At 42.5% G+C, this 19136-nt stretch overlaps 2 protein-coding genes across 7 annotated transcripts; one reads left to right on the top strand and one right to left on the bottom strand.

Annotated features, from left to right (window-relative positions):
* Positions 1 to 203: 203 nt before the first annotated feature.
* Positions 204 to 1312, top strand: LOC127766510 (photosystem I reaction center subunit III, chloroplastic). 2 transcript variants are annotated; one of them, XM_052291570.1, is made up of 2 exons: positions 204 to 1015; positions 1128 to 1312. In XM_052291570.1, exon 1 carries the CDS (start codon positions 271 to 273, stop codon positions 979 to 981), a length of 711 nt encoding a protein of 236 aa, XP_052147530.1. In that variant the 5' UTR covers positions 204 to 270; the 3' UTR covers positions 982 to 1015; positions 1128 to 1312. The 2 variants fall into 2 exon arrangements, with proteins under 2 accessions (XP_052147530.1, XP_052147529.1); XM_052291569.1 differs by having other exon boundaries at positions 205 to 1020.
* Positions 1313 to 1438: 126 nt separating this feature from the next.
* On the bottom strand, positions 1439 to 15403 carry LOC127766508 (uncharacterized). Of its 5 annotated transcripts, none has more exons than XM_052291566.1 (17): positions 15170 to 15220; positions 14997 to 15054; positions 13991 to 14110; positions 13790 to 13903; positions 7974 to 8110; positions 7072 to 7123; positions 6930 to 6982; positions 6051 to 6532; positions 5277 to 5437; positions 4302 to 4499; positions 3408 to 3591; positions 3193 to 3327; positions 2833 to 2960; positions 2625 to 2706; positions 2441 to 2493; positions 2235 to 2301; positions 1439 to 1712 (listed from the first exon to the last, which is right to left on the bottom strand). In XM_052291566.1, the coding sequence occupies exons 4-17, from the start codon at positions 13877 to 13879 to the stop codon at positions 1651 to 1653; spliced, it is 1884 nt and encodes a 627-aa protein (XP_052147526.1). In that variant the 5' UTR covers positions 13880 to 13903; positions 13991 to 14110; positions 14997 to 15054; positions 15170 to 15220; the 3' UTR covers positions 1439 to 1650. The 5 variants fall into 5 exon arrangements, with proteins under 5 accessions (XP_052147526.1, XP_052147527.1, XP_052147525.1 ...); XM_052291567.1 differs by having other exon boundaries at positions 13790 to 13866; positions 15170 to 15217; XM_052291565.1 differs by having other exon boundaries at positions 13790 to 14110.
* Between the last annotated feature and the right edge of the window lie 3733 nt (positions 15404 to 19136).

Genomic DNA, 19136 nt, shown 5'->3' with positions numbered 1-19136 from the left:
AAACAAAATCATCTTCAAACCGCGGCAGCCACAAGGCCGAAAGCACCGAGCCCCCACAAAATCTGCATCTCCACACGGTCGCGCCCCCCACACGTCCACGCTGGACTCCCCCGCGCCAATCCCCGCCTCCCACCTCACTCCCCCCTTATCCCCGCCTCACCCGCTCCCGCCTCCTCCCCCTTATCCCCCCCACACGATACAAACCCGCAAACCCACTCCGATCGCAAATACTCTCTCTCGCCGATAGCAGCAGCAGCAGCAGCAGCAGCAATGGCCGCCCTCGCCGCCGCATCCACCGCCTTCGCCGCCAAGCCGCGCCTGGCGCGCGCGCCGTCGTCCCCGGCCGCGCGGTTCTCCGTGTCGTGCTCCGCGTCGGGCAACAACGGCGGCGCCGGCGAGATGGCGCAGTCGCTGGCGGCGTCGGCCAAGACGTTCTCCGCGGCGCTGGCGCTGTCCTCGGTGCTGCTCTCCTCGGCGGCGACGTCGCCGCCCCCCGCCGCCGCCGACATCGCCGGGCTGACGCCGTGCAAGGAGTCCAAGGCGTTCGCGAAGCGGGAGAAGCAGTCCATCAAGAAGCTCCAGTCATCGCTCAAGAAGTACGCGCCGGACTCCGCGCCGGCGCTCGCCATCAACGCCACCATCGAGAAGACGAAGCGCCGCTTCGAGAACTACGGCAAGTTCGGCCTGCTCTGCGGCGCCGACGGCCTCCCGCACCTCATCGTCAGCGGCGACCAGCGGCACTGGGGCGAGTTCATCACCCCGGGCTTGCTCTTCCTCTACATCGCCGGCTGGATCGGCTGGGTCGGCAGGAGCTACCTCATCGCCATCAGCGGCGAGAAGAAGCCGGCCATGAGGGAGATCATCATCGACGTCGAGCTCGCCGTCAAGCTCCTCCCGAGGGGGTTCATCTGGCCCGTCGCCGCCTACCGTGAGCTCATCACCGGCAACCTCGTCGTCGACGACGCTGACATCGGCTACTGATCACCACATGGATGCTTGGCTACTCAAGCCCCAGGTGAGGTGAGATATGGCCATGCACCATTACATGGTGGATGATGTGCTTGTGACCTTGTTTGTCTCATGAAAATGGAAGAGTAATGTGGCATGTGTTCTTGTTTGTTTTGCAGTTGATTTGGCAGTGGAGGAAGAGGGCTCGTGCATGGTGATTTGTGTGGTTTGGGTGTAGAAGCTGATAGGATCATGGAGGAATGGAAGATCTGTTGTACTTAAGAAAAACTAAGTCTTGTATACTGTACCCCTCTCTTGTGTGTATTTACCATCTTAAGATTCTTGAGAACAATTCCTTCGTGCATTTCTCGTGCTGTTGTCGCTGCAGCTGCAGAGAGATTTTCAATCGTATGTACTCCAGCATAAAGTAGATAGAAACTCATCTGACCGGGACAAACTAGATTAATTGAATTGAATTAGGCGTAGTGCATCAATATCAATATTTGATCTCAGTATTCAGTAGTACAAACAAACTATGCCAAATGTGCAGGCAGCAAATTTAACGTGAGCGGAACAAATTAAAGAATAGCTGACATAATATGTCCCTACTATATTTACGAACTACTACACACTTATAATCACACTGGAAGTACTGAACACTTTAGTATGGTTGAGACTAGACAATAACTTGTTGCGGTGATTTCAGTCAAATGGAGCACTATCATCATTACCTCCAGTAAATTGGTTGTCGGCATTTGCCAGTTCTGAAATGAGAAACACACTGTCATGGCACGAATCTTAAGTGGCTAGTATTGAGTCAAAAAATTCTTAAGTAGCCAGTAAGTACATCAGCAATTTGGTAATCGCACAATTCAACTTCTATTCATTTTGAGGAATGCTAAAGCAGATGCTCGTAGTATTGCTGAAAAGAGCGTGTCAAATTCAGAGTGCCATGAACTGGAGTAATAGTTCCCTCCCAGTCCTAGATCTAGATGTATAACCTGTTCTAGCAGTCTGTCGTAACGAATAATATACTGTTTCAGGTTGCTGGTATCAAAAGGGGGCGAAGCAATTCTGTTATTGTTAATAACATATTGAGTTCACCCAATTTATTATGAATATAAGACATTATTTTGCACACTTTAGGAAATTGGAACTATACTTAGTTGAAAATAACATGTCAAAGCAGTTTAAAAGAAGCATACAAATAGAAACTCCACAGCACCAAAACTTCTGTTACGAAAGTATTCATACTCTACTGCCATGTTCTCCGTGGGTACACATACCGTGGCTATCTGGGAGAAAGGCCTGGTCTGCCTCCACCACATGCCCATAGATTAGTCCTGACGGTTCCTGGAACAACATCTACAAATGTCATGACAAACAAAGGAAAAACACCAAACAAGCCACTGACAACATTGCTTCAGATTGAGCACATTGCTTTGAAGTAAATCCCATAGCATGTTCAACTTATTCAGCGCAAAGTACTTACTACATTTGGATACAGATCACTGAAAATCGGATAGTCCCATGGACCAACTCCATCTGAGGAAGTTCCAACATCAACATTTCATCACCCAGCAAATACATAATGTAGAAAAGTGGTTTGAGTAGCAATGATCGAGTTCACTGCAAATGTACTGTTGAACTATAAGAGTTTCAGTGTAGCTGCACACCTGTTACAGGACAAGAAGTACCAGCAGCGTCAGCTGTAGAGGTGCTGGCATATCCACTGTGCCGTGGATCTGCACCTGGGACCTATATACAGAAACATTTCAAGTCATAAACGAGAAATTACCAACTAAAGAATTTCAATCTTCATTTAGAAAGAGATGGACACGACAAAATATCATGTCCTAATATTTCAATTTCGTTTTTACTTACTACTGCAGTATTTTGAGATAGGATAGTTGATTGTACTAAGCCAGAGCCTAGACCGTTCAAGATGTTTTCCTCAGTCAGAGAGTAAGAAGTTCCATTATGCTGCATAGAAGGACCCTCCCGACCAGATTCTGAAGCAAGTTGAAACTATGAACAGTTATAGTAACTTGGAGGGTGTTCAGTGAAAATTAGGCAGGTATATACTTCATCCGTTTCACAATGTAAGATTTTCTAACATTGTCCACATTCATATAGATCTTAATGAATCTAGACACATATATATCTCTAGATCCATTAACATCTATATGAATGTGGGCAATGCTAGAAAGTCTTACAATATGAAACGGAGGGAGTAGTATTGACCTTCATGCATACTTTGTTCATAAGGATACTGTTGCAACGGCTCTTTTAGTTGTGTGGAAGTTCCAGCAACATTGTATGGAGTAGATACGTGTACTGCTGAAAATCCATTCTGCTGTTGAAATCGATGTCCCTGACCTAATTACGCAACGACTTGAATCTTGAGTAAAATGAAATGACTAGGATTTTGTATGGATCATAATGAATATATAAAAGACCTTCAAGTGCAATCTGGTGATTAAAGCATGTTGGGTTGGCTTGTATGGAATGACTGGCATCATTTTTTGGAGACACGGGAACAGGTTGGCCATTGATCATGACATGATCAGGAATAAGACACCCCAACTTCTCCAGTTCCTCAAATTTCTGATACGCAGACTCCTTCCACTTGTTCATTTTACGCTGTAACAAAATACTCCATTATGTCATTCCATCACATTATATTATAAATAGCTAGGATTCGAAGTTGGAATTACGTTTATATAGGTAGGGTGGAGCACTACAAAAGTACTCACAGACAACAACACATTTTAATCATCATTGAGTGAGTTTATCAACTTATGGCCAACGATATACTCCATAGCACAAATAAATATCTGATTTAACATAAATAATGTTCCTTTTTTGTTTTATGCATTGGTCTTCAGATTGACTATATGACTCTCCCATGTTTATGTTCAGCAATGCCACATATAGGTTAGTCATGTGTTCCAACATTACATCTTGATGTACAAGTTGATAATATTTGCAATTGTTAGTAGGCCCAGCATACTAGTACTCCCTCCATCCCAAAATGATCATCATATATGTTTATGCACCAAGATCAAAGATAATTTAAATCGCATCAATCAAGACATCATGCACACATTCTCTCATAATGCATGCATCGATTAAAACACCATGCCAATTACACCCTAGCATGCACACATTCTCCCATGCTGCATTAATTGTATTCCGATGAAATTTGTGTCCATGCGGTTATATGATGATCAATTTGAGATATTTTGGATTACGTTATATGATGATCAATTTGGGAAGGAGGGAGTACTATTTTTGTGAATATAAACAGATGTCAATATTTTAATTGCATCGGAATGGTGTTCAATAAATACCTGCTGTAGCTGATTAAGATTGTTGGCGTGGTAAGGAGCATAGGAGCCATCAACCGACATACCGACTAGAGCAAAGAAATCATTGAAGAAGATTATAGTATTTTTCTCAACTCTGTAAGAATGGATCTCATCCCCAGGATCAGACGTGGTTGCATGACTAATCATGGTATTCCAATCTTCATTCTTCATGCCAGTAAGCTGGTTGCAAGAAGATGTGAGTTTCTTAGCACGTGAATATATATAGCATTACTAGCAATTTTCCTTTCAGGAGCAAACATGGTATTACAAGGTAAAGTAAGCAATTAACTTGGTAAATAAACAAAACTGATGTTCACTGAACATTTTATTCCAATTAGTATACCTGAATGATGAAATGTAAAATAGATCAACTTGGTTTAATCTTTAATAAATTGGATTATTATAATAATTCTGATGTGTACTGCACCTACAAGAATGTCTGGGTTAACGTTAGTGCAAGCGGCAAGTACCGCCACGTTTTAACCCTTCAGCATGTGAAAGGTAAGTAGTTGTGTTCCACACATGATTTGTGTTTTAAATCTTGTTTAAACTACATGCAGCATACCTAATACTAATAACAAATATTGCACAAGGAACAGAAGAAGAAAAGAGAAAAGGTAATTACAGAAACTTCCATAGAGTATGGTTCATAGGAGCTATATCGAATAGCAAGTACAGGCCGATTGTTTATAGCACTAACATTCATATTTATGAAATTTAAGTTATAAAATATATTGGGACTTTTCTACTGAAGGCTAGGAGGCGGAGGTATCTTTTTGCAAGCTACAGCCATTTCCCAAAAATTGATAAGTAGCATCTCGCAGTTCACATCTGTGGCATTTTTTTAGTTGGAATATGAACAATATACTGTTCCCTGACAAACTGATAGTATATACTTTTTGCAGGTAATTTGAAGAAACGGTAACTGTAGAAACATCATAGCAATTGCATAATTACCTTTTGGAGACCAGCTGGATCTCTGTGGTAACAGCGCATCAAATGCTTCACCTTAGTAATATATTTGCCCGCAAGGTCATTGCAACGTTTTCCTTTTAGGGAAATTTTCTTCAAACAATGAATCCCTTCTTCCTTAGATGGAGAATTGCTCTTTTTATTTACTGAAAGTAGGCAATAAGGTTGGCTGTGTCAAGACAAGATGTATGTACACAATTATTGCTGGTTGCTAGTATGCAATTGGTTCAGTTTGTCCATCTTTGCAATTAGTTCTAGGGGTATTTACCACATGTGTACCTGGCAAAGTGAAACAACTTGCTGTGCGTACTGTTAATTTACCGTCTATTGTACAAAATTACAGCGATCTGAACCTTTTTCCATTGCGCAAGACATTGCAAGTCATAAGAAAATCCCCAATGATCAACAAAAGTATAACAGACGTCAAAGGACTAGGATTGCATACTGTTTATTTCAGAACTCAGACCTGGAGGTGTTCCCTTCTAAAAGTGCAAGACAAGTGGCAAACTTCGTTTCACTAGAAAAAATAGTGCCATTGCATGTACGAGACCAGAATAGCTAATGAAATATATATAATATGTTCATTATAAATATTTTGTCTATATTATCTTGGTAGCCACTTGTGCGAGTATCATGTTCTTCAGATGATTAGGCATAGAAAATGCTGCATTTTGTGAGCAACATACATCGTGTATTGGAGTTTCCAATCATGTATGGTCAAAAGGGTTCTGATGTTAAAATGAACAGGTGGATACTCACATTTACTACGACGGTCTTTGACAACAAAAGAATAGCTGGTTGCTTCCTGAACCCTGACTGCAAGATCCTGATATTTTACTCTTGCTGCCAATCTTAACCTTTTCCCATGGGAACTCTCTGTAAAGAAGAAGGAACCAAGATTGGCCTCACCATTTGTTAAATTGACAGTTTTCAATACTGACTCTTTCCCTTTGCACATGTATATCTGCTTGTTGAATTCCTCTTTGGTGAAATTTGCTGGTCCTCGCTCAGTGAAGAAATCATCATGGACTGGTAAAATCTCGATTTGTAGTTTAGAAAGATCACCCTGTGTGATTTGACTCCCATTTTCAAATATTGCAACTTTAGCGTTGGCTCCATTTTGCCATTGTACTGGAGAACCTGTGAAAAGTGGGTCTTCTGGTCTCTCAACATCAACAAAAAATAACTTAACCATTCTAGTGCTCCCTCCAGTTTGTGGAAAACCTTCTGATATATTTGGTCTACAATTTGAGATACAATGAGAGATTAATACATGTATATGGAATACATATCGTAGTACACTTTCACTCCATCACAACAACAGAGCACATTCTTAAGCATTCTTCCTATGTATCTTTAGGGCCAGTTTGGTAGGGCTCCTCGCACGGTTTTGGTTCCTATGTTCCTTTTGGTTATTATGTTCCTTTTGGACATGTTTGCAGTTCATAGGTAGAACTTGCAGTGCACTCAGGTTCATTTGTGCACCAAAGAAATGTTAGAATGCATAACACGACTTCATTTTCTTGGTTTTTAGGATCATGACATGGATCAAGAAACTTTTAAAGTGCCTTAATAGAGGAATTTAAATGCCCATCTAGTTTTCAACATTTTAGGAGAAGATACAAAAATGGCAGATACCTTGGATGCTGATAAGCACCTCCAGAAAGTAATGTTGTCTGTCTTTCCTTCATCTGTTGTATGACATATCAAAAGGAGTTAAGACAAAGCATATGTATAGATAGATCACACATTTTACGTGAATAAGGTCCAAAATACTGGCCTCTGAGTGGACAGCCTTGCGAACCGTATCTTGTATGGATTCCATCAAAGATCTTTTGGATAAGAAACAATAAGAGACCAAATTAATGATGGTAGCATTTATCTATCACATCCGTAACATTCAAAGTTTGAGATCAGATACAAAGAAAGAATTTCAAGAGAACAACGCTTTATCCATATTTTGGTGGTGTTTCTGTTACTTGGGGAAAAACAGAAGTTCTATCCTGGTTTATTCGCTAGATGGTATGTAGGTAACCTGGTAATCTGAAATTAAAACAGGACTATGATGTTTAAAATCATAAGTGCCAAGAAAAAAATGGTCAAGAACTGTTTCAGATAATTCTCGGGAAGTAGTTAGTGGAGCTTTATAATGTTTTGCCTTTCATTTCTGACAGTTACTACTGCAATTATGCAATTAATAAGCAAGTTTCTCCAGTTGGTTTCTACAGAGGAGGAATTCCACTTATTCCAGTACTTTTCTAGGATTTGCAGGTAAACCAACCAAATTTAAACAGACCATCCCGCTATCAGATTCAAGCATATAGCTTTTTTCCAAAAAAAAAAAAAAAAAAAGTGTCACGCACTTTTTGGATCATTCAAAAATAAAAACCCCTAAATCCTCTCTACTACCCCCAACACACATCCAATAAAATGATGGCAACCAAGGAGGAACTTGGTTCTCAAATAAATAGAAGAAATTGTGAGCGTGTTGAGACCCTATACTATACCCCCAATCCAACCTCCTCCACTTCCCCCAAGTCACGCCCCCATAATGATTACCGATGCATTGTCAACAACGAGCTGGCAGCGTTCACTGGTAACATCTAAACCCGACAATGAATCTCGAATTTCATGCTTGTAAAAAAAAATGTATGTGTTCCACTTGAGTAAACAGAAGCAAACCTCTGAAAAATACCAAAGTGCTCCTCAAGCAACCTTCGGATCAGATACGGTTGCTCGAGAAGCAGCGTCTCCACGTTGCCAAGGCGCGCGACGAGAAACATGAGAAGCATAAACAATTTGACCATCTGCACTTGCATCTATTGCACGAATGAAGTAGTAGAAATTAATTAAATCAAAACCAACTTCACCCCCCAAAGAAAAAAAAAACTGAATCAACTAACATGAACCATCACCCAGAACAGTTTATGTTCATTCACTCTTGTGGTTTCCTCGGTTTCTGTTTTCTTATTCGGGATCTTGCTTTTCATGGTTCTCATCTCTGCAACTCGCGATTTTCGCGAGAGAACCAAATCCAAGTTGGTGAAGATCATGATTTGGGCTGGCATAGTAGTGATTACCTTTGCAATTGCGGTTCAAATCTATCCGATCCTTATCAACTAACGTGAACCAGTCAAGGTGTTGGGGACATTAGCAAGGAAGTGATTCGCCAATGCCTGCGGAATCAGAAGGTCTGAGGATGGAGGCGACGACAGCGGCGATAGGGGTGACGGCCGTACGCCGGCCGGAATCTTCGTCGGCGGCGAGCTATGTCGTCTCCGAGTCTCCGCGAGCAAGGAAGAGCTCCCCTCGAGGAAAGGGCGCGAAGTGGTGCGGGGGATTTTTCAATCGTGTGTGGCCCAAGGTGGGCTCCCATGGCGTAGGGAATCTGGGCTCCCATGGCGGAGGGAATCTGGACTCCACCGCTCAAGCCCATCACTGTAGAAGTGGGGGGTCGAGGTCTACACTTCTAGCGCATCTGGATCGCCATACACAACACCTTCGGGGAGATCAGCCGAGTCTAGGGCTCCGGGTTAAATGGCGGCGTGAAACCCTAGCCAAACAAGGTGGGAGAGTGGAGGAGTGGCCGAGGTTGGGGATTGGCGGCGGGGAAGCAAAGTGGAGGTGTACAATCCACGGAGACACCCGAAGATTTGCGAAGATCGTGAGAGGTCGACCGGATTCAATGGCGCATCAAGGAGGTGGAGGTTGGCGTGGTCGTTTCAATCCGAGGCCGTTGCGCTTTGGGGATGGACGACGCCCGCAACCTCCTCCTTCGCAGCAGGGCGAGGGATTGCAGCAAGGACATGACGGCAAGGAGAAGGGGGATCAAACCATGGCGCCAAGAGGAATGGTGATGCAGCAGTATCGCCCAGTGCAAAAGGAGGCTCAAGAGGTGGTGAAGTCCGATGCTGCTGCCCCAATCCCAGAGCAATCTCAGCAAGTTAGTTCCCGTGTTGGTAATCCCCTCAACCCACAGAGATTTTTCTGTCAGAGATGCAAAAATTCTGGTCATGTCGCTAGGGACTGCAATGCTAGTATCTTTTGCATAAACTGTGCCAAGCCGACTCACAGAACTGAAGACTGCCTCTATGATAAGCAACCTAGGCCAGTGGCTAAGCTTGTAGGTTATGGTGCTCCAGGTTTAGGCTGTATTCTCATCCAAAACACTAAGCCTGACTCTCCCAAAGAGCATGCAAACCCGTTAGCCCTGGTGTCTACTGTCTTTGGAGGTGAAATTACAGTTGAGCAATTGGAGCAAGGCTTTACCCAACAGTTTAGATGGAATTGGCAGTGGAAAGCCAAAGCCATGCCTAATGGAACTTTTCAGATGAGATTCCCTAACAAAATGAGGTTTGAGGAATTATCAAACTTTGACTACTTCAATGTCAAGGGGACTGATGTGCAGGTGAATGTGAAAGCTTGGACACAAGAGTCTGAAGCTGTAGGTAAAATGCACACTGTTTGGGTTAGGGTGACTGGGATTCCTGAGGTAATGAAAAGTTATCAGGCTCTTTATGAGGTGGGCTCCAACCTGGGGATCGTCATGGAGGTAGATATGAATACCTTTAGAGCTAAGAATGTGATAAGATTTAAAGTGGGCATGATGGAGTTAGAACCTTTACCTCTGAAGCTAGTCCTCTCAACACCCAAAGGTCTGCTGTACCAAGCTCTCTTTGAACTTGAGGAGATAGTTGAACAGGGATGGTTCAGTGAGCAGTTTTTTGAAGAAAGTCATGAAGGTTCTGAGTTTCAACCAAAGAGTAGCTTGAGATCAGGACAGGGAGATGGTAAACAAGTCAGTGGGATAGAAGATGAGAAGGATCCTAACATACAGGCTGGGAGTAGTGGATATAGAAAGGACAAGCAAGTGACAGATGTCTTGATCCCTGAGATGATGGAGGGTGAAGACCAAATCAGATGCTCACAGATTCTCAAAGATAGGGCTTTAGCTATGCAAATTCAAGAAGCTGAAACAAGAATAAATAGAGCAAGTGAGATGGAGATGATTGTGACAAATAACACAGATATTCCTTCTCAGGAAGAACCCTTTCAGCCCACACAAATCCAGCATATGTCTCAGGTGGTTGATAAGGAGAAAGAATCAAGCCTAGTTAGATCAGTGATTGCAGGAATTGATGGTGAAATGATTGAGGATGCCCAGGAAAGAGTTCATTTAGGTGACAGTGAAGATTACATGGATTCACAGGAGTCAGAAGGGAGTTTTGCTAAAAGATTGGGCATCAGCATAGTTGATGATACCTCAGGCAGCCAAGAGGAGGACATAAGAAGGAGCAAAAGACTGAAGGACAAGGAGGATAAGAAACCACAGGATCTGGCTATTGAAAGAAAAGAAGCTCAGAACGCTTTTGTTAACAAAGGTCAGACTGATATCCCCTCCATTGTTACTGCATCAAATGTGTCTCTTGTCAATATGGCTAGTGTTCTAGGAGTTAATCTTGGTTGTGCTTTAGATGACATAGAAACAAATGTGAACTTGATCAAAGATCTGGAATTAGCCAGAATTAACCTCTTTATGAAGGAGAGGAAAAATGATTACAGTCCTAATGATGTAGAAAAAAAATTTGATGACAATAATCTAGATAATGTTTGGTCTGATGAGGATTCTTCTGACAATGACTGTACTAACTTAGATGAGATTGATTTCTTACTTAAACAAGTGCAATCTTCTATGAAAAAAAGCCGTCAGAAGAAGGGAACATTAGAGGCATGGGTGATGTTGAAAAAATAGGTCATTTGCAGGACTTAATTAGGGAACACAAGTTTGATTTTGTAGGTATTCTAGAAACAATAAAACATGACTTCTCTGCTGAGATGCTTCAAAAACTAAGTGTAGGGAGGGGTATGGTTTGGAAATGGATGCCTGCCACTGGCAGATCAGGAGGGATACTAGTGGGAATTGATAGTGAGAAATTGAACATCATTGGGGAGGTAATTGGGAGATACTTTATCAGACTTAAGCTGTCTAATGTGGACAGCAAAAAAGTCTGGGATTTGATGATAGTATATGGTGCAGCTCAAGTGGAACAGAAAGCTGATTTTTTGACTGAACTGGCCAAGGAAGTGTACTCACAAAGTCATCCTCTTATGGTGGGAGGTGATTTTAATATACTTAGAAAAGAAAGTGAAAAGAATAAATCGGGTGGATACACAAAATGGAGTTTTATCTTTAATGCCATTATTGAACAAGCAAATTTAAGGGAAATTCAAATGGGAGGGAGACAATTTACCTGGTGCAATAACCAGGAGTCCCCTACTTTAGAGAAATTGGATAGGGTTTTCATTAACACTGATTGGGAGGTGGCACATCCTCTTACCTCAGTTAGACCTTTAGTGAGAGCTATGTCTGATCATAATCCCATGCTGATGGAGACAGGGCAGTTTCTCCAACCTCATAAATTATTCAGATTTGAACAGAGTTGGTTTTTGAGGGAGGATCTGGTGTCAATTGTGTCAGAAGTTTGGAATTCCAGTTATAATGGTAGCAACTTAGAGAGATGGCAAAAAAGGATGAAACACATGAGGAAAAAGCTGAAGGGCTGGAATAAAAATTGGGAGGGTGAATATAATAGAAGGAAAAAATTTATTCTAGATAAGATTGACGCAATTGATATTCAAGCTGAGACAGGAGGGATAGACATAGGCATGATGGAGGAGAGAAACTCACTTGAAACTGATCTCAAATCTGTGGTCAGAGAAGAAAAAATCAAGTGGTTCCAGAGATGCAAAGAGGAAGAAATTCTGGAAGGGGACTGCAACACCAAATATTACCATGCCAAAGCTAATGGCAGAAGAAGGAAAAGCCAAATACATACTCTTGTTCAGGAAGAAGGGGTGATTCAAGGTCAACAAAACCTGATAGCTTACATAACAAATTTTTACAAAAACCTGTTTGGTCATACTAGAGGAAATGCCTGCTCTTTAAACATGGAGGGAGTGACTCAAGTTTCAGAGGAAGATAAAGTGGAACTAACCAAACCTTTTAGTCTTGAGGAAGTGAAAAAAGTAGTCTTTGAAATGAGACAAAATAGAGCTCCAGGACCAGATGGTTTCCCTGCTGAATTCTATGTGAAGTTTTGGGGCATTATTAAATTTGAGTTGTTGGATTTGATTAATGATTTTCACAATGGGTTTTTGGAGGTTGAAAGATTGAACTATGGAATTGTTACCCTTGTCCCAAAAACAAAAGATGCTGAGCAGATCCAAAAATTCAGACCAATCTGTCTTTTGAATGTGAGTTTCAAGATCATCACTAAAGTTTTGATGAACAGATTGGATAGGATCATGACTTATATCATTTCTAAGAACCAAACAGCTTTCCTCAAAAATCGTTTCATTATGGAAGGGATTGTTATTCTACATGAGCTACTCAACTCTTTGCATACAAAAAAATCAAGTGGCATCCTTTTTAAGGTTGATTTCGAAAAAGCATATGATAAGGTTGATTGGGGTTTCATTTACAGAATATTGCACTCCAAAGGTTTCCCTGATCAGTGGTGTGACTGGGTTATGAAGGTAGTTAGAGGTGGAAAAGTGGCCATTAAAGTAAATGATGAGGTGGGTCCATATTTTAACACTCATAAGGGATTGAGGCAAGGGGATCCACTTTCTCCCCTGCTGTTTAATTTAGCAGCAGAAGCACTCACTCTATTGGTGCAGAGGGCTGAGAACAATTCCTTGGTAGAAGGCCTCCCCATTAATGAGAATAACAAAGTGACAATTCTCCAATATGCTGATGATACAATTTTCATGATCAAGGATGACCCTGAACAAGCCAGAAATTTGAAATTCATTTTATGTCTCTTTGAACAACTTTCTGGGCTGAAAATCAACTTTAACAAAAGTGAAGTGTTTTGTATTGGCAAGGCTGTTGAAAGACAATCAATGTATAGTGAGATTTTCACTTGTAAAATAGGCACTTTGCCTATGAAATAGTTAGGCGTTCCAATTCACAAAAAAAGATTGCTCAACAAAGACTGGACTCCAACTGAAAACAAGATGGAGCATAAATTGGGATGTTGGCAAGCCAGATTTCAGTCCATTGGGGGGAGATTGATTCTTATCAATGCCAGCCTCAGCAATGTGCCCTTATACATGTTATCTTTCTACAAGCTCCCTCAAGGAGTCAGAGAAAAAATAGACTACTATAGAAGAAGATTTCTGTGGCAGGAGGATCAAGGCATTAGGAAATACCATTTGGTTCGATGGCCTGTGATTTGCTCTCCTAGAGACCAAGGTGGTCTGGGAATTTTAGACCTTGAGATAATGAACATTGCCCTTCTGGGGAAATGGTTGTGGAATCTTGAAAACAAGGATGGGTGGTGGCAAGAAATCCTTAGAGACAAATATTTAAGCAAGAAAACTCTTTTGGGGGTGAAGAAAAAACTAGGCGATTCCCACTTTTGGCAAGGTCTCATGGAGATCTAAAACTCTTTCTACAAGTTCTGCTCAAAAAAACTGGGTGATGGTAAACAAACCTTGTTCTGGGAAGATAACTGGATTGGAGGCAGACCTCTTGCCTTGCAATTCCCAACTTTGTTCAATATAACAACCACTAAACAAATCATTGTGTCCAAAGTTATGTCGGGAGGCTGGGATGCAATTAAATTCAGGAGAACTTTACATGGTGACAGACTTATGGAGTGGAATAAGATAAAACAGAGCTGTGTTGGTCTAACCTTACAGGAGGGGGTTAGAGATAAAATCTGGTGGAAACTGACCAAGGATGGTTCTTTCACTGTCAAGTCCTTCTATTTAGCTCTTAAAATGCAACAAGTGACCTTCCCTTTCAAAAAAATCTGGAAAATCAAAGTCCCCCTTAAGATTAGAATCTTTTTTTGGCTTTTTCTGAAAAATAAAATCTTAACTAAAGATAACTTGTATAAAAAAGGCTGGAAAAAAGGGGATAAGTTGTATCAGTTTTGCTGTAGGGAGGAGACCCTTCAACATTTGTTTTTTGATTGCCCTCTTGCAAAGATGATCTGGAACATTATCATTTGTGCTTTCAATTTTAAACCCACTCTGAATAGAACCCAGGTGATTGGTACCTGGCTATCTGGCTATGACAAAAATATGAAAAATCTGCTGATGGTGGGCATATCAGCAGTAGTGTGGGCTATTTGGAAAACAAGGAATAGAGCTTGTTTTGATAATGTCCTGCCCAAAACTCCCACTGAGGTGGTTTATTTAGTCTGTAATCTAATTGAATCTTGGGCTCTTCTGCAGAAACTGGAGGCAAATCGAAGAAGACTGGAGCTGGGAGCCAGGCTGGTAAAGCAGGTAGCAAATGATGTATACAACTCAAGATTTGGATGGAAGCCGTGCACAAGAAGACTGGAGTGTTGTTGAGTCTGTTGGCTTTTGCTGAGCTTGACTACTGTCCTGCTTCCTTTAGGTGGCATTTGGTGTGTCGTTTCTCCTAGTTTCTGTCTGGAAGTCTCCCTATAAACGATCCACCCTCATCCAAATTGTGACTATTGTTGGGCACTTGTATGGGAAGCTTAGTCTTGCTATAGGGGTGGGGGTTTTATCTCTTTCTTCTCCTGTTTGCTTTCAGTTTGTAAGAAAAGATCTTTTTTATCCGTTCCGGTAATGGAAAGGGGGGCTCAGCCCTAGTCTCAAAAAAAGAAAATCACCCAGAAAACTAATTGGGAGACGATCCCAAATGCAGAGACCACAACCCACCTGCCGAATCAGGCGCGCCGCCATCTGCTCCACGCCGACTGGCTTCGGCTTCCTGCGCCTGCAAGAGCACAGATCCCACGCGAACCAAACGCAACCGGCACTGGTGAGTCGCTATTCCAAGGGGGAGGGGGAAGGAACCAGAAGCGGGGGGAGGGACGAGAGCAGGAACTCACAGCCACATCACGACGAGCCCCGCCCGCCGCAGCCGCTTGCTCGGGGAGAGCGGGGTCGCCGGCGGCGCGACGACCTCGAGCGAGCGCTCGCGCTTCCGTGACATCGCGCGCGGATTTTGGGGAGGTTTTGGGAGGGTGGGGAAGAAGCGAAGCTGAGGTGGTGTGGTGGTAGTAGTTGGTAGCAGCAGCAGCGAATGGCGGGGTGGGCGATGGATTCTGAGTGGGATGGACTGCACACGCTTTTATGAGGGGATTGGGCGAAGTGGAGGGAAGAGGAAAAAATGTGGGGGTTGTCGTGTTGGAGACGAAACTTTCGTGTGCCTGGCTCTCTCTCGGTGGCGCTCAACCGGGGCGGAAGCAGCGCCCCCTACCGGCTACCGCGTTGTGCACCAACGCGGCGTGGTGGAAATTTTGGATTGGCCCGTGGGCCGGGTGGTGCATGGGAGATTGGGAGCTATAGCTCGGGTATCCACGACCACGTCGGCCTCGACGTTGACATCTATGTTAGTTTAGTACTTTCTCTGTTTTTTTTATTTAACATTGGTTAGTTCAAATTAACTAAACATTACACATTGAGGTTGTGTTTAGTTCAGCGTAAAGTTTCGATTTTAGTTAAAATTAGAGATGATGTGACTGAAAAGTTGTGTATGTATGACAGTTTGATGTGATGTAAAAGGACTGAAGTTTGGATCACAGCCTGAGAGATATAGGTAGGAGTAATAAACTACTCCCTCCGTCCTAAAATAAAGATATTTTTAGACCCTGACACTGTCTCCGATATGCTATTTTGACCAATAATATCTATTAAAGTAAGATGTTTTAAATAAAAAAGAGTTACATATTATGATAGTTTGTTTAATGATAAATATAGTAACATTAATTTTGCATTTTTGATTTTTTTCATTTGTTTGCTATTAATGGTCAAAGTTAAAAATGTTTGACTTGTATGCTAAAAATGCTTATATTTTGGGACGGATGGAGTAAATCGTTTTAACTTTTCTTAAGTTGATTTTTTAAGTTTGACTAAATTTATATAAAACATACCAACATTTTCAAAAAACAAACACGATGTAAAAATATATTCAATATTAGGTTTAATGAAACTAATTTCGTATTATAAGAGAGTTGCTACATTTTCTCAATAAATTTGATCAAAATCATATAAGTTTAACTTTAAAAATCAAAGCTGCTTATAATATAAAACAGGAAGAGTGATACTTTATTTCTACTATCACTACCCTAAAATATAACGCATTGTTGGTATTCAGTAGTTACTTACCATTTAGAAAAAAAAGTTAGAATGTTTAAGAATGTGAGTCCTTAAGAATGATATCGACTTGGAGCAGTTCCTGTTAGTTCTCAGGGCCTGTTTAATTCGCGGATGAAAATTTTCGGCGTGTCACATCAGATATACGGACACACATTTGAAGTATTAAACATAAACTAATAACAAAATAAATTACAGATTCTGTCTGAAAACTGCGAGACGAAATTATTAAACCTAATTAATCCGTCATTTGCAAATGTTTACTGTAGCACCACATTGTCAAATCATGGCTCAATTAGCCTTAAAAGATTTGTCTCGTAATTTACATGCAATATGTCTAATTAGTTTTTTATCTATATTTTATACTCTGTACATGTGTCAAAACATTTGATGTGACATGATGAAATTTTTTTTGTTTGGAAACTAAATAGGGCTTTACTTGCGGGAGGTGCTGTTGGTACTTTTGGGACCCTGTTTTTCGACATCTTATTATCGATGTATTTGTAGCTTAATGAAATTGGTCGGTCTCCTTGGGCTGGCCCGGTAAAAATACGTTGACATCAAATGCTCTCATCACACAACTTTCGGTACTCATGTATGTTCACGTACTTTCTAATGCTTCTTAATGTTCAGATTTGTAGGATGGATGATTTTGTTTGCGCTGTCAAACTAAACACAGAAACGCTTCCTGAAATCAATGCACGTCTTTGAAACACACGAGTATACAGAAAAAGGTTAAGATACATCGATCACTGGAAATATAGAATTATAGATTTTTTTTTTGAAACTTATAGAATTATAGAATTATACTTCATATATAACTCCTTTCTCCCTCTTGATCGACATTATCTCAAGAAATTTGTATCCTCCTGATTATAAGTATTTGATTTTTAGAATAAGAGATTTGGTCAAACCCTTAAAACTATAACAATCAATTTTATATAAGAAATGGTTTATAAAATTTAATAAGCTTATGATATTATGGTAGTGCTTTTCAAATCAAATAACAATCAGTTTTATTTGAGAAATGGTTTATAAAATCTAATTGGTTTAAAATATTATGATAGTGCTTTTGAAAATAAATCTACACATGTAGTCTTTTTTAAAAAAAACAAGAATTTGAGGTGTTAATGATGGTTGAAATTTGACCAAAACTTATTCGAAACGTCAACTATTTATGATTAGGGAAGTAGCTTTTTTTATAGGGCTGCCACTATTATCGATATAGTACTGATTGGTAGCAGTAATGCAAGCATAGTTATGTATCATCACAGTTCAGTCAGTTCTCCATAGGTATTATTGTTCAAATCATCGTACATTTTGTGATCGTACTCACTAGTCCCGTTTGGACTGTAGGTGGATTATGGATTATTATCGCGGGAATACTTCCTAGTTAAAAAGCTAAATGGTATGGTTTATTCGAGAACTTTCTTCATTGGCATTTCATATAAAACGTTAGTTTTAAAACAAAATTTTCAACTTCCTGATATTCAATTTGTTCATTTAATTTGTGCCCTCAAATAAGGAAAAAGTACGAATTACCCCCCGAACTATCGCGGTCGTCTGAATTACCCCCTGAACCATAAAACCGGACATTTTTCACCCTCAACTTTACAAACCGGACGAATTACCCCCCTCGATCCAATCCGCGGTGGTTTTGGTCTACGTGGCGTACACGTGGCAGTCCAGTCAGCATTCTATTTATTAAAAAAATGTGGGACCAACCTGTCATACTCCTCCCACTCTTCCCCTCTCTCTCTTATCTCTCTCTCACTACTCTTCCTCTCTCTCTTCTCTCACGCGCACGGTGAGCAGGGCCGGCAGCGGCGGCGAGGCAGAGCGGAGGGGCGGCGGCGGCGGCGAGTGCGACGGCGAGACGATCGTGAGGCAGGGCAGCGGCAGCGGCAGCGGCGGCGGAGGAGGAGGCGAGGCGGCATGGAGGTCGTCGGCGTCGTCAAGAAGGACGGGGAGGCCGGAGTCTTCGCGAAGACGAGCGACGGCGAGGAGTTCCACGGCGCCTGGACGAGCAAGCTGGTCATCCCCATCCGTCGTCGTCCTCATCCCGTCGCCGGAGTGGACCTCCGCCGCCGCCGCCACCCTGCCTCGCCGCCGCCTCGCCTCCTCCGCTGCCGCGCTCACCTCGCCGCCGCTGCCTCGCCTCCTCGACCGCCGCGCTCGCCTCGCTGCCGCCGCCCTGCCTCGCCGCCACCTCGCCTCGTCCGCCGCCGCGCTCGCCTCGTTCGCCGCCACGCTCGCTTCGCCGCCGCCCTGCCTCGCCGCTGCCTCGCCTCCTCCGCCGCCACGCTCGCCTCGCCGCCGCCGCCTCGCCTCCTCCGCCGCCGCGCTCACTTCGCCGCCGCCACCGTCCCTCCACCCTTCCTCACTCGCCGCCGCGCTCACCGCTGCCGCCGCCCCTCCGCCCTACTCGCCGTGCGCATGAGAGAGAGGTTGAGTGAGACAGAGAGTGAGAGAAGAGAGAGAGGAAGAGTGAGGGAGAGGAGAGAGGAAGAGTGGGAGGAGAATGACAGGTGGGTCCCACATTTTTTTAATAAATAGAATGCTGACTGGACTGCCACGCGTACGCCATGTAGATCAAAACCACCGCGGATTTAGGTCGAGGAGGGTAATTCGTCCGGTTTGTATAGTTGGGGGTGAAGAATGTCCGGTTTTGTGGTTCAGGGGGGAAATTCGGACGACCGC

The sequence above is a fragment of the Oryza glaberrima genome, chromosome 3 (genome assembly GCF_000147395.1).
Source record: "Oryza glaberrima chromosome 3, OglaRS2, whole genome shotgun sequence".
NCBI classification, from domain to species: domain Eukaryota; kingdom Viridiplantae; phylum Streptophyta; class Magnoliopsida; order Poales; family Poaceae; genus Oryza; species Oryza glaberrima.
The sequence above is the reverse complement of the archived record's forward strand: the minus strand, read 5'-3'. Positions and strand labels throughout refer to the sequence as shown.

Coding starts and splice junctions, on each gene's coding strand:
- LOC127766510 (XM_052291570.1), top strand. CDS start 271: ATGGCCGCCCTCGCCGCCGCATCCACCGCCTTCGCCGCCAAGCCGCGC.
- LOC127766508 (XM_052291563.1), bottom strand. CDS start 15,273: ATGTCACGGAAGCGCGAGCGCTCGCTCGAGGTCGTCGCGCCGCCGGCG. Junction 4,500..5,276: donor ATCCAGCTGGTCTCCAAAAG/GTAATTATGCAA, acceptor TCTTGCAACCAG/CTTACTGGCATGAAGAATGA. Junction 3,328..3,407: donor TCACCAGATTGCACTTGAAG/GTCTTTTATATA, acceptor TTGCGTAATTAG/GTCAGGGACATCGATTTCAA.